The sequence below is a fragment of the Lissotriton helveticus genome, chromosome 3_1 (genome assembly GCF_964261635.1).
Source record: "Lissotriton helveticus chromosome 3_1, aLisHel1.1, whole genome shotgun sequence".
Lineage (NCBI taxonomy): Eukaryota > Metazoa > Chordata > Amphibia > Caudata > Salamandridae > Lissotriton > Lissotriton helveticus.
Window position 1 is genome coordinate 1,648,323,838 of NC_136061.1, and position 13,516 is coordinate 1,648,337,353.

The 13,516-nt window shown below is 40.1% G+C and overlaps 1 protein-coding gene across 1 annotated transcript in view; it reads left to right on the forward strand.

The window, feature by feature from the left end:
- Nucleotides 1–13,516, forward strand: part of ESYT3 (extended synaptotagmin 3) — a 241,697-nt gene that overhangs the window by 206,648 nt on the left and 21,533 nt on the right. Inside the window, exons 15-18 of the mRNA XM_078682402.1 lie at nt 1,610–1,675; nt 3,981–4,067; nt 11,314–11,463; nt 12,914–13,293. Of these exons, the coding sequence (XP_078538528.1) occupies nt 1,610–1,675; nt 3,981–4,067; nt 11,314–11,463; nt 12,914–13,293 (683 nt within the window). The remainder of the gene's footprint in view (nt 1–1,609; nt 1,676–3,980; nt 4,068–11,313; nt 11,464–12,913; nt 13,294–13,516) is intronic.

Consider the following 13,516-nt stretch of genomic DNA (forward strand, 5'->3'; position numbering starts at 1 on the left):
GAAATTATAATTTTCCTAGATTACTTTTATGGAAAAATTTTAGTGTCTAGGAGAGACAGGCAAATAAGTACATTTAGGCTTTTTTTCAAACTTGTATTACTGAATTCACTGTATACTACCAAAACGTCCCTTCACATAGCTGCATGCTTGATGGTATTTTATCAAAATCCTTCAGTGCTTTCGTCAAAGCGGTAGGTTTTTGGAAAACTTCTCTCATAAAGTTTTCGCCATGTCATGTGTTCCTAAAGTTTAGTTCATACATATTCTTAAAGTTCATCTAAATTCTACCTGATTGACATTACTGCAAGTTGCTAAGATCTAATTTGCCGTCGGTCTTGTCTCATAATCAGAAGGTGATATAAGGGCATTGACTGAGCTGCTCGATTAGCAGGGCATGATCAGCCTCTCCAGTAGGTCCAATAGTAGCCATGTTACACTGGTCAGGGAAGGACAAGACCATGTTGACCACATGCATTAGTGTGGCTTGATGCCAAGGCCTTCTCAAACCCAGATTTCAGCTTACCAGGCGTATTTAAGGCTCCACATGGGACTGCTGCAAAATTATTTAAGGATTCTGTACCCATATAACTATGATGGAACACAAATACATGCTAAGGCCTGGATGGAATAAATGGAAACTGTAGATCGTAAGATACACATGGCAACATTCACGTGGCCATTATCTTGCTGCAGTCCCCAGGGAAAAAGAGATAGCTCACTGAAAATGTTACTTTTTGGCATGTTACTCATTTCATATACTGAATGTCAACCCAAGGAATGGAAAGACCTAAGTGTAAACCATGTTGGAGGTTTCCCTAATGGTTGTTGGTCAATTGCTCTTTCCTTTTTGCACTAATACCTCATGGATTCATCATACAGCGGGTACTTGTGATTAAATCAGATTTTGCTCAGAGGTTATATAAGAACATTTATGGTCACTGTCTGGTACAGGTGATAAGTATTCAAAATGTTACGCAGATGAGGATATTTTTTCAATCTTCGTATAAACTTAAAGTACAATTAAAATTCATAGTTGTAATCTGCCTTACCAGTCACTGTAATTGTACTGCACAATTGTGACCCTTCTATAGACAAAAATAAATCAAAATAAAATTACCTTTAAACATTAATTTCCTCATAAGATGTTGATAAAGCCAAAGATGCAATTCCAATGCTTGAGTTAACAGGGCACGCAGCCTACTGTAAATTTCATGTTGAAGCGTGTGCTTCAGAATGTACCATAAGTGTGTATCACCAAGTGCGTTTTACGGTTTCCCACCGTCCTCTAATCAGCCTGATAACCATACCTGGAGCCTTCTACAAACCGCTTCTTCCTTTTGCTCCCTGTTACTTGGCTTCGCAGCCTCTTTGCTGCCTTACAGTACTGACTGTTTTGAAGTTAAATTGAACCTAACTAAGTTATTTGCTTTTCATGCATGATTTTATTATTGTTAAAGGCATGATGGCAATAAGCATTTCACTGCAAACACGATAGTATGTTCAATATTTCTAGTGAGTAAAGCCTTTTCATATATTTAGGCGGGCTTGCATTTTTCTTTGAACAACTGTATTAATCACTTGTTTTTTCCTTTTGTGTTCGACAATGAAGAAAAGCGACAACGATCCAAATTCCTACGTTCTGCTGTGTGTTGGAAACAAAAGTATGAAAAGCAAGGTAGGATATTTAATGTGCTGTCTAGATCAGAAGGGCCTTCTTCAGGTAGTACCCGGAACATGGGCCCGCAGTACGTCTAGAGCAACGCAATACCACCCAGTACAGAGCGCTTGGAAAAAGAGGAGTCTACCCTACCGTAAAAGGACACCACAGCTGTTCTCTCATTGCTGCTGGGCCTTATGTGTATGGGAGCATTCTTGAGTTAATAGAGTGATGCTGATTGGTGTAATGCACCAGCAGATTAAGCCTCTGAGTTGTGCCCAAAAGCTAGTGCTGCCCCTTTGATGGTCTTCTTTTGAGCGGTGCTACTGAGTCATGCCAATGGGTATCCTTGTGACTTCCAATGGTCGGGTCTTATTGCCATCAGAGGGGATGAGTACCCGCGCCACCATGGAACGGGGTACAGACGTCAGGCAGGGTTATTAAAGTCACTAAGATACTGCTACCATTGCAAAGACGAAAGGCACATGTTGTTGGCCACCATGGAATACCCCTTAGGCGAAGCAGTATTTATTTCAATCTGCCCCATAAAGTATTGTGTAGCTTCAATGCCTTTGAAGCATGAGGTAAAAATGCAGGAAATAAAACAGCCTCATATTTATTTGTGCAAGTTCATGAAGAGACTATTGAAAATGTCAATACCAAAATGATCAATATGCAGATCCATCCTGCTTAAAACTGTGCTTTCACGTCATAAATAAAATTAGCCTGCCTTCCATGTGGCACAGAGATTGGACCGCCCACCTAAAATAAGGTGCGCCTCCCAGATACATTTTTCCCCACTCATTTCCTACGTTTGGGACTGAGATAAATCTTCTATAAGCTCATTTTGTGAGGGTATGCAGCATACTCGTAATGTGTACCATAAGAGCTGCATGACCCAAGATGTGAGGCTTATTTGTTTTTTGTGACTCCAACACCTTTTCTGCCATTTGCTGATTTTCGGCATCTAACCGTTGAAGCTACTTTCAAGTGTGATTTTAGGGGCTGGCTGCAATATCACCGAGGATAACATTTGGGAAGCAAATTCGTACCATCGAGCTTGATAACTCTACCAAATGGAAGACAGAGGTGTATGAATTGCATTTCATATGATAAAATTAATGTTACCTTGAAATAAATACATGCATTCTATTAGAGAATTTGCTTTCTGTGAATATTTCCAATAGTATACCAAATTATTTTGATATACGCCTCACTTTTTCCAGCACTCCTCTGCTTTTTAGGTTATAATTTTTAACAGTGAACTTTGTAACGAGTTGTTAATATTTACAATTTATACATCCTTCATGAAACAGTGTACAGTTTAATGGAAACCTATAAGCATTAATTAATACCCTAATGATGTACAATAAGCAAGTGATATAATGGCTGTAGTTCAATGCCACAAATACGGCTTCTTCTAGGTGTTTCTAGCTGAAGAGGTCTTGGCATACATTTTCGGATTCCTTCATGTCTAATGGGAAGGGAAGAGGCTGAAATACCAATAATGGATCGCAAACATTTGGTCACAATTTGCGACCAGTGAAGAATTTAATGAACTGACCTAATAACTGTTAGGTTGGTTTGCTAACTTCCAATTCAGAGTGGGTCACAATCTTACCTACCTCATTAATATTAATAAGGTAGGTTACAAATTGCAAATCATTCCTGTTCATGGCCATCACAGGGGTGGTGGCCTGCTAGGGTCAAAAGACCACCATGTATGAGATTGCCTTTAAATAAGTTAGCTTTTTAAAAATGTGTATCTAACTTTTCTCAAAATAAACAGGGCTGCGTTTATCGTGGCCCCTTGTTTGCCTATTGACCAACAAACATTTTTTTTTTACATTCATAAAGTGGGAGTGGCTGCAAGGGACCCTTTCCCTGTGTTACCGTTACAACTCGGCATTCAGTCATTTTTCAATGAATTTCAGTTGCAAAACATTTATCAATTGCATACTGAATCGGTATTTGGAAGGGACATTTACAGCATGCCCCCTCCAAATACCAAATAGGTGTGGGGTCGATGTCCCAAAGTTCATAATCAGTAAAAGTTTACAGATTCCTAAAATGGGATTATGACATTTAAAAGAGCATTTTTGTGCGCTGGAGTGTTTGCGGCTGTAATAATGCTTTGTACATCTGGCTCTAAATGTATTACATAGTATTCATTTCTTTAAGGAGCATTGCCTGCCTAGTAAGCTGCCGCTTTTTGGATTCTGCATACGACGCATGTGTAGCAGATGCTTTGTAAACTGTTTCTTGTCCTCTGTCATTTTCTTGGTCTTTTGTAATTCACATTTTCCACATTCTTTTCTTACAGGTCTGTTGCACAAGCAAAGACCCGGTTTGGGAGGAGGCTTTTGCATTCTTCATCCAGAATGTTCACTCCCAGCACCTTCACATTGAGGTTAGTGGGTCTATTTTATTTATTTTCCCATCATCCCGATATTCATAATGGTGCTATGTGCTGTGAAAGATAATATTCTTTTAATATGCTTGCATGTGCAGTTATCTATCATAATTGCAAACAGAGATGTTTACCCTCACCAAACACCCAGTCTTCCACTTTCATGTTCAAAATCAGTGCATGCTGGGACTGGTAGCCATCATTTACTTCAATTGAACCAATTGAACTTTCAAACTTCAACAGCGATCGGTAGAACGTGAAAAGGTTGTGTCCTTGTGACAGGGCCGGCTTTAGGGCAGTGCGACTGGTGCGGCCGCACTGGGCGCTGACCTGTGGAGTGGGCGCCAAACTCAGGGGGAGGGGGGGAGTGGGGGGCAGTGTGTTTAGCAATAACTTATGATTGGGGAGATGAGGGGCACTTATGCCCGGTAGTAGTGAGAGAATCCGAGGAGGCGGTCCTGGGGTGTGGGGGCGCCAAAAATGATTTTCGCACTGGGTACCACCAGTGCTAAAGCCGTCCCTGCCTTGTGACGTGGACTCATGTGGTGGCCCTAAAAATGTGAGGCCAGATAGTGTGCTGGCAAAACCACCCTTTACTGTAAAATGGTAGTGAATTAAGGACAAAGGAAGTAATTCGCTGCGGAGCACATTTGTTAAGTGTGGCTCTGCATATATGGGTTATTTATGATTTAGGATTCCGGGGTCACATGCGCTTCAGAACTGTTGAACTACTACAGATCAGAGTTTCTATATGAAATAAACAATTCTTGGAGTCCTTATCAAAATGTATACATCTAGTGTTCATTTACTAGTGTAAAAATATAGCTAGGGAGGTTGTGATATTGGACCAATGCAAGTGATCTACCTACCAATTATACGAACATATATTTTAATTTCTGTCCATCATTACTTGCATTGGCTCTGTCAAAGGTATTTCAGCCTCCTTTGAAGCTGAAATTTGTGGTTAACTTTAAAATGGTCATGTACATTGATATCGCGCTCTCTAGCTTAAGTCTAAGGGTGGCCCAAGGGCAATTGTACCTTTTGAGAAAGATCTCTCCAAGGGCATAAAGATTTGGCAGAAGCTCAGCATAGGCAGTGGAGTAGGTGAAAATGAAGGAGAGTCACGTGATATTTGATGGCTGAGGTCCTAAAAGGGGCAATGTCGAGACAGAAAGTAAAAGTGCCAGTTAACATTATTTAATGCAAAATGGTGGGTGAAAATGGATGCGGCAAAATTATGGATCTGGAGAAATAAAGCCAGGGAAAACAGGTGAATAGCCATGCTCTATAAAGTTGTAATTTCTTTCTCAAAGACTACATGCTAGTTCAAATGTCCCGGGGAAGCCATGACCGCTTGGGGAGCATATAGAGGATTTTTTAAAAAAGTCTTCCATACGAAATGCCCAGAAGGCACCAGTGTTTGGCAGTAACTGAGGGTTTAGCACGGCAGCTTCACTTAGAACATGTATTTAAATGCAAGTGCATCTTTTTGAAATACTTATAACATTCACTACTATATCAATGATGAAAAAATTGCTTAGTATGTTTTGCCAATTCAGTAATTTAATAAGACTTCTTTTGTCCACTTTCTGTGATCATGACGTTTAGTTGGATAACCTTATTTGTTGAAAACATTTTGGACATTTTTCACTGAGAGCAAAGACTTTCACAGTACTATGTTGGATTGCGTTCATTGTGTTAAGACACCTCCGTGTAGACGTGCAGCTGACGGAATTTGGAATTTATACATACTGCTTGTGACCACTTTTAGTAAGAAAAAGTAACGGTGTTTCAAACATTAGCATTTATGAAGCGATGCAAGAGTGCCTTGATCTAAACAAAGTGATCAAATAACTTTCTGGTCAGCGCTGTATTTGAATAGTCTATGAGGAAAACGTAAGCAACTCCATCAAATTAACCATTTGGGGAATGAGCAGGACTCTTTTTGACCGGCGTTAATCTTTTTAGTCTCGAGGGGTTCACTGGAAAATCCTTCCTCTTTTTTTCCTGGTCATAGAACTTCCACATCAAACGGTGTAACGTACAGGTTCTTGTACTACGGAAAAAAAGGAAAGTATTACTGTTTGTCTAGAATATCTTGAGCGAGGATGAGACATGTATTTAGGCTGGTGCCTTCAGTTTTGGAAGGGCAACAAGACTCTCACTTATTGTATCTTTGATTGTTAAAAGTAATCTTTGTTGTACTTTGTTTTCTTTCATAGTTTTGCTGGTAAGGTGATGTTTGAGTGTCCTAACCGCCCATGTTGTTGACCCAGCCAAATGTCATAAAATATCTTTCTTTTAAATAAGGATATAGAGCTTTCCCAAGATATCAGAAGAACCAAGGTAGAAATTATTGATGTGAATTGTCATCACGATAAAGTAAGGTCCATGGTGACCCTGTCTCAATCGAAAAGCGAAGTCTTAGCTAGTTATGCTATGCTCCAAGTTGCTTATTATCACATACATTCATTCAGAAACGTCCACTGCATTAAGATAATGCACATAAGGCATGGTAGTCTTGTGGATTTACTCTTAAATTATTTCCACTCCCTCTGCTTTGGCTTAAACAATCTAGAGGTTTTAGTTGGACTTGTATTTAGTTTGGTAGATTGCTGCCAGGCGGAGGAAGCCCAGGGTACAAGGTAAAGCTGTTGAATATTTTGATTGTCTGCCAATTGCCGGTGGGATGCAGTTTAATGCTCTAAGAGTGACTGGAGTTTTGTTTGTTTCTGTGAGTATGCTGTTAAGTGTTATCACACTTTCATCATGCTGTTGATAATAAGTCATCTAATAATAAATGGCTAAAGATGTCTCTAGTAGTTGTGGTTGGAGACAGGTGGCTATCTTAATTCACGTGTCATGTTATCTGCAGAAGAATGAAATATATTTTGGTCCCTATACTGTGCCGAAGACCAGGTAACTCATAGTTTAGTCTGGGGTGCTTCATTGCCCTCCGAATGACCCCTAAGACTGTACAAACACTCAACTACATAGATGGAGATAAACACCTTCCTCCTTTATACCTTTTCAACTAAAGATTTTCATTACAGGACCTCAACATAGTGTTGGTAAACGGAGACAAAATAAAATAGTTAGGAATTTGTAAACAGATTATCACTACAAATTAGTAGATCTAGCATTTTGTGTTTTTATTCATCATCCGGATAGTAAACGTAAAACTGACACCCTGATTGAATCTTATCACAATCTATGTAATTGCTAAATGTTACCAAAGTTCTTTAAAGTAATAAACCTCACACTAAATTATGCCTTTATGTTTAGTGGCCTTAAATCGTTTCTAAACTTTGTTTAGGGAATTCTACCCTTGGCAAAGAAATAGACAAAAAAACTTGTTATCCGGGGGTCGTTTCTGAGAAATCAGTGTTAACCTTTGTTTCCCACAATCCCAATATCCTTGAAGAACTTCATTTGTAGAGTCTGAAGTAACGTTAGGATTTCTCACGTGAACATCACTTTGAACCACATGGCTATCTGAATATCATAATTTAAGTATTCCAAGCAGATTATCAGTGAAACCTATCGCCTTTCTCCCTTGATGGCTTTTCTACAACTCCAGCCCCCCCGCCCCCCTCCACTCCCCACCTTTTATTACACAGATTTCAAAGTGTAGTGTTTTTTATGTGATATAAAAATGGTTTCTATTTTATTGTTAATCTCCTAACTATCTGTAGAGAAAGGAGAAGTAATTATCCAGAGTTTTTCTTCAGACACTATTTACAATGCAGAATACAACACCCACTTATTGAGACTACTATCATGGTTGACATTTGCCTCTTCAAAGTAGCCACATTGTGGTTCTGTAGTTGTGGATTCGTTTTTAATGAGCACCATGCTTAAATAAAGTTAAATGCTGATGATTTAAAGGAACCTCTGCCACTGGACAAAAAAAATCCACACCCAAGTGTCCCTTCTGTGACCATTTTTCAGCCAGAATCCTACGTAGGAGTTAAATATGTTTAAAAGTACTGGCAAACTAATGGCAAGAGTCCCCATAAGACTTATTTAGGCACTGGCCTGTCCCCATCCCCCTTGAATGAGGAGCTCTGTAAGGAAGAGAGGTGACATAGCAATTGTGGTCCACACTTCAAATCCCTCATGTTAAAAAGAGTGCAAGGACAAGGCGCGGGGACTATAGTCTGAGCCATCTTGGAGAGTGCCTGTTTTGTCAAAAATGCACATCCACACTATGTTACTGGCAAATTTAACTGAGGTGGAGATGTGAATGGCAATCCAGGTATACAGGGTAAGATGTTTTTTAATGGTTCATACATTTGCTTCAAGAGAATCTTCTGGCCCTTGAGCAAGAATCTTGCCACGTACTTTAAATAAATAAGATACTTAACTTTCGTGAGGAAGAGAGAAGTGGCCTAGTACTATTGGTGCACTTGCCGATTGTTCAGCTGTTCCCTAACTGGTGAGCGATACAATGAAAGCTTTATTTAAAGGAGGAGTACCAGTTTGTTTACAGCCCTTAATACAACATTTTATTCAAGCAGTTACTTAAGTTCAATTGTTCTTAATATAACAATTTTGATATATTTAGAAATACGTTTTCTTAAAGTAGATTTTTACACAAATTGACTGTCCACTAACATAACTCCCTTTGTTCCCAATAAGGAAAAATTCTCTCAGTAGGCAGACTGTTGATTTCGAGCATGGGCGTCGTCCATTGCTTGCACTTTTATATGCGGACAAAGCTGCTTTAATAGCGTGCACGGCTAAGGGTCTAAAACACTGCTTAGATCTTTTTAGCTTCTTCATGGGTGCCCTTGACCTTTCTATTAAGAATTCTAAGTCCCATGTCATGGTGGTTGGTCTTAGAAACACTTGTTTTAAAAAACTGTGGTAAAGGGCTAGCTCATAAGCAGGGCTGTGGATTTTTCTTGCCCGGTGATCCTATTGGACTCTCATTTTACTTGTCAACCACTGCTCCAAAAGAACGTCATGATGTTTAAAAGGGCTGTCAATGGCATGAGTATCTTTTTGAAACGTCTAGACTGCGGGGGACGCTCCTGGGGCGTTAGGACGAGAGTTTGGTGGGAAGGAGTTGAGGGTTCCTGACAAACATCAATGAACTGATTCCCAAAGCAAGACTAGAGCCATGAGAGAAGCCGAGGAGAGAGGTGCGAGCTCATGCAAGGTGCACCTTTGCAAAACCCATCATCTGCAGAGACAGGAGCCTCGTGAGGAGCAGGCAGGGGCGGCATCTGTCCCCACAACCTGCCTGTGCTGCAGACATGCCTGGGACTGGAGGCGCGCTCGGGGCTGGCAGCCGTGCAAACCCCAAGAATACAATGTCATGTTAATTTACTATGGTATTAGGAGCGGCACTACAAGTGAATTTTACCCAGGCCTACTGTGCCTGTACACCCACAAATAGATTTGCCTGGTTTGAGTTTTGCAACCTCCCCCACATTCCTCCTGTGCCCAAAGAGACACTAAAATTCGTCTTGAGTCGCAATTATATTTTGGAAGTTAATGCTACATCCTTCCCGCTGTTCGAAAAACTGAGCTGGGCACACAACGCACCGGTCAATTAATGGTGAGAAAAGACGCATTCAGAAATCTACCGAACCGTCATGTCCTAGACCTGGGAGACAACAAAATGCTGCTGCTGGATTCTGATGCATTCCCTGGCTTATACAGATTAACAAGCCTCTTGTTGTACCAAAACAGCCTTGATGGGTCGATTCTGGAAAACAACGATTTCCGAGATCTTGTTTCCTGGGAGCTTGTTGATCTCAGTGGAAACAGCATAACACGCCTAAAGCATAAGCCACTGTTTTACTATCTACGTAGCTTCAGCATTTTGAGCCTAAAGTTGAACAGGATAGGGACTGTTTGTGAAGGAGACCTGCACAGTGTCCAGAAACGTCTAGCCCACATTAATGTAGAAGCAATGCTCAAAGTCTGTAAGGCCAAATGTATCCCAACAGTTAGCTTTGCATGTGGGGTTATGTGTCCATTACAGGCAGCTGAGAACATCTTCCTAAGAGGCCTTGTAAATGTCCTTCCAGGCACTCTCAGTGAGGTTTGAAATGAAGAATTGGGGTGGGGTATATTTCTGATTATATCTGTTTAACCCATTTGCTTTTACTGTTATCCCTGTGGTTGAAGGAGGAGTTAAAACTCAACAGATTTATAGTGCAAGACTGGTTGGACCTGGACAACATGTCCTATATTTTATGGTTCTCATTTATTAGAAGAAATCTCACTGAACTGGGTCAACCAGAACTTCTTTCAGACCCCCCACTGTATTGTGAAAGGGAACATTGCTTGGCTGGAGTAGACCTTCAGGGTGGGAATGGAGTGAGAGGCCTCTACCTTGTCTAAGCGCTTAATGCGCCATTTTGTTATGGTTACAACAGTAAGTTGGAGGGATCCTTATTTGTACCTCGGGATGTCCAGCTACCATCGCAGGCTGTTAACCTTCTTCAGGTTAAATCTCTTTCATCAGTTGATGCTTCCAAAGTGGGGCCTGGTCAGTAGTATTGAAGCTACAAACGTATCTGTGACAGTGTTTCCATTCCAGATACCTTACATATTGTAATGACTTTCCCCAGATTTAATAGTCTACGTTATCAGTATATTTGCCTTCTACTTCTACCTCTGAATTTCAGACAGGTGAAACCAGCGTTCTTGTTTTTACAGCTTTCAAAGTCTCCCAGTACGTGTTATTTTGTGGCTCACTTTTTATCTGGTATATTGCATTGGCGTTGAGTACATCAATGTGTTTTTTTGATTGTATTTACTTTACTTTGAGTATCTATTACAAATCTTGTTTTCCTCCTGAGAAGCCCATGACTGTGTTATGGTATGTTGTGTATGTGTATTTTATCTCTGTTTTTTGCAGTAATTCATTTGTTTTTTGTGGATATATGTGCTTTTACCTGGTCACACACAGTTTTTTTGGTGGAACTGTTTTATTGTGTTTACTTTTATGATTTGAAAATAAAATCGAATAACGTCAATAATACTAATGCTAAACAATCAGTCAGTAAATTTAGAAAACGGTTGTTTCTCTGATTAGATGATTGATGCCGAAGTCCCTACTTTACAGACCTCAAAACATAACTTCAGATTTGTACGGGGATTCCAGGGTGTTGGTGTTCAACGACTTAGAGAAACATCAGTGAATCCTATACTGCACACCATAAATCTTACATTTGGCACTTTTCATAAATACGTTTTGTGTAAGTCCTCTAAATGTTTCCTACAGATCAAGGATGATGAACGGCAGTGTGCTCTTGGGATGCTGAACGTTCCTCTTCACCGCCTCCTAAAAGATACTGATATGACTCTCGATCAGCGGTTCCAGCTGGAGAACTCTGGCCCAAACAGTTTTATTAAAATGAAAATTGTGCTTCGGGTAAGTCCTTTTTTCAGCTAGTTAAATACTGCATTTTCTCATTTGGTTGGTCCTGAAAAGTCTTTCCAGGTTTTATGTGCAGGGCTATGTATTGCAGTATAGTTTATTCCTTTATCAGGAATTGGTTTAGAGTTACTATCGTGGTCTGTAGCGGATTGGTTGTTCATGCAGACAATGAAACGGGTGCGCAAGTTTGTACTGGTTGCAACTTTTTCATAGTGTTTGGGGCCGTGTGTAGATGCACTTGCAGTAGTTCTCTGCAATTGGTAAACCTTGGCTCCTTCCCAAATTACAGGAATTCATACATATGGTCATTGTAGAACGTTTTAATCACCTGGGCCCAAGCTTTTACCTTTATTAATTACCCCACCTCCTTTATTACTTACCCCACCAAATATAATGACCCTGTGTGATGGGCGTATCAAAAGTCCACTGGCATGAAGATCTGCCACGTACACGAGTGAGCTTAACTGTTGTGAATTTTAGGCTTTTCTCGTTACTTACTTATTTTGTATTCGGTTTATACCGGACAGGTGTTTAATGTGTCCTACATATGTGTTGCCTGTGATCTCCTTTAGTAATGTTTCACATCACTGCATGGCTATTGTCCTGCAACGCACTTTAGGCAGACTTCTTGATAGTGATAGGTTAAATGGTTAGCAACTTTAAATAACAACCCAGTTTGGACCACAAGCCACTGAGGATTGTGGTGGTGGCAGCAAATCAAGGGCTCAATCTGAAATGTTTGTCTAATAACCCATCTACCCGAGGCATTTGAAATGAGAACATTTTAGAATTCAATGCATACCACACATTAAGAGAGACAATGTGTGGTATGGGTTCGCCCAGGATTAGATAGAAGCCATTGAGGTTTACTTGTCAAGACCTAGACTGGCAGAAGGACAAACCAACAGATACCTCACACACACCTCAGTAGAACCACAGATCCCATCTCTAATAATCAGGGTTAGGGGATGTACTATGAAACCATACCTCTCAGGTAGATGATAAAACACTAAAATAACATGATCTCAAAGGCAACCCAAGAAACATTGGTGCAAGTAATTTGCGCATACGTCAGCCATACCCCTAATAAGCCTGCCTCATCCTCTTACGAAGTAGTGGTCATGCTCAGGCTGTTAATATTGCTTCTGGTTCTGATAATTATTGGAACACTGCTTGAAAACCAGAAAGTTGGAAAAGGGCCTTTTGCTTTCAAAAATAATTTTGCAAGCATTTCAGCATCAAATATTGGATTTTGTTTGGAAAAGCTTCATCTTTTTTTGAATAAAAATAACAAAATCCCAATAAAATGTAAATAAATAGGATAAGAATTTCGAAAATATTTAACATATGTTTGTGCTTGAGGTTTTCTTTTGCATGATTACTTTCAAATGCAGCACTCACCATGGCCTTAAATGACGTACTATTTTTTCTTTCTTTATTTCAGGTCTTGTGCATTGAGGAGCCAGATTCGGACAGTATCTATACGGGAATAAATGCTTTAAAGAGGGGACCTGTTCCGCTCAGGAAGCCCAAAAATGATAAACATCAGACAAAACCTCAAAATGCGAAACAAACCCCAAAAACATCAACAAGTAGTGAAGACTTTCTTGCGCCACCAGTGCCGCAACCAGTGAAGCCAAGTTCTTCAGTGATTGAAAAGCCAGCAAGTGAAAAGGTTACAGAAACCAAACCACTGACTCATTCGTTTCCAAGAACGCCACTGACCCCAAATCTGAGACATTTGAAAGTAATGGGCCCTAGCATGGCGTCGTTGAATTCTTTTGCCTCTTCCTGCTTTGATCACAATGAGGAAGATATACCAAAGTAAGTGTTAGTTTTTAATTGTTTGATGCAACCTTGAGTTTGTTCACACAAGTACAAACCTGTTGGGCAGTGCCCAAGTGTCTAACCCAGTTCCATGTAAGCACTTCGATAGACCTCCAGCAACACCCCCTAAACTTATAACACATTACTTTATCAACTACATAACCTCGAACATCCCACAGTCCTACTACTTACTCAAACGTAAAACTAATACCAGAATATG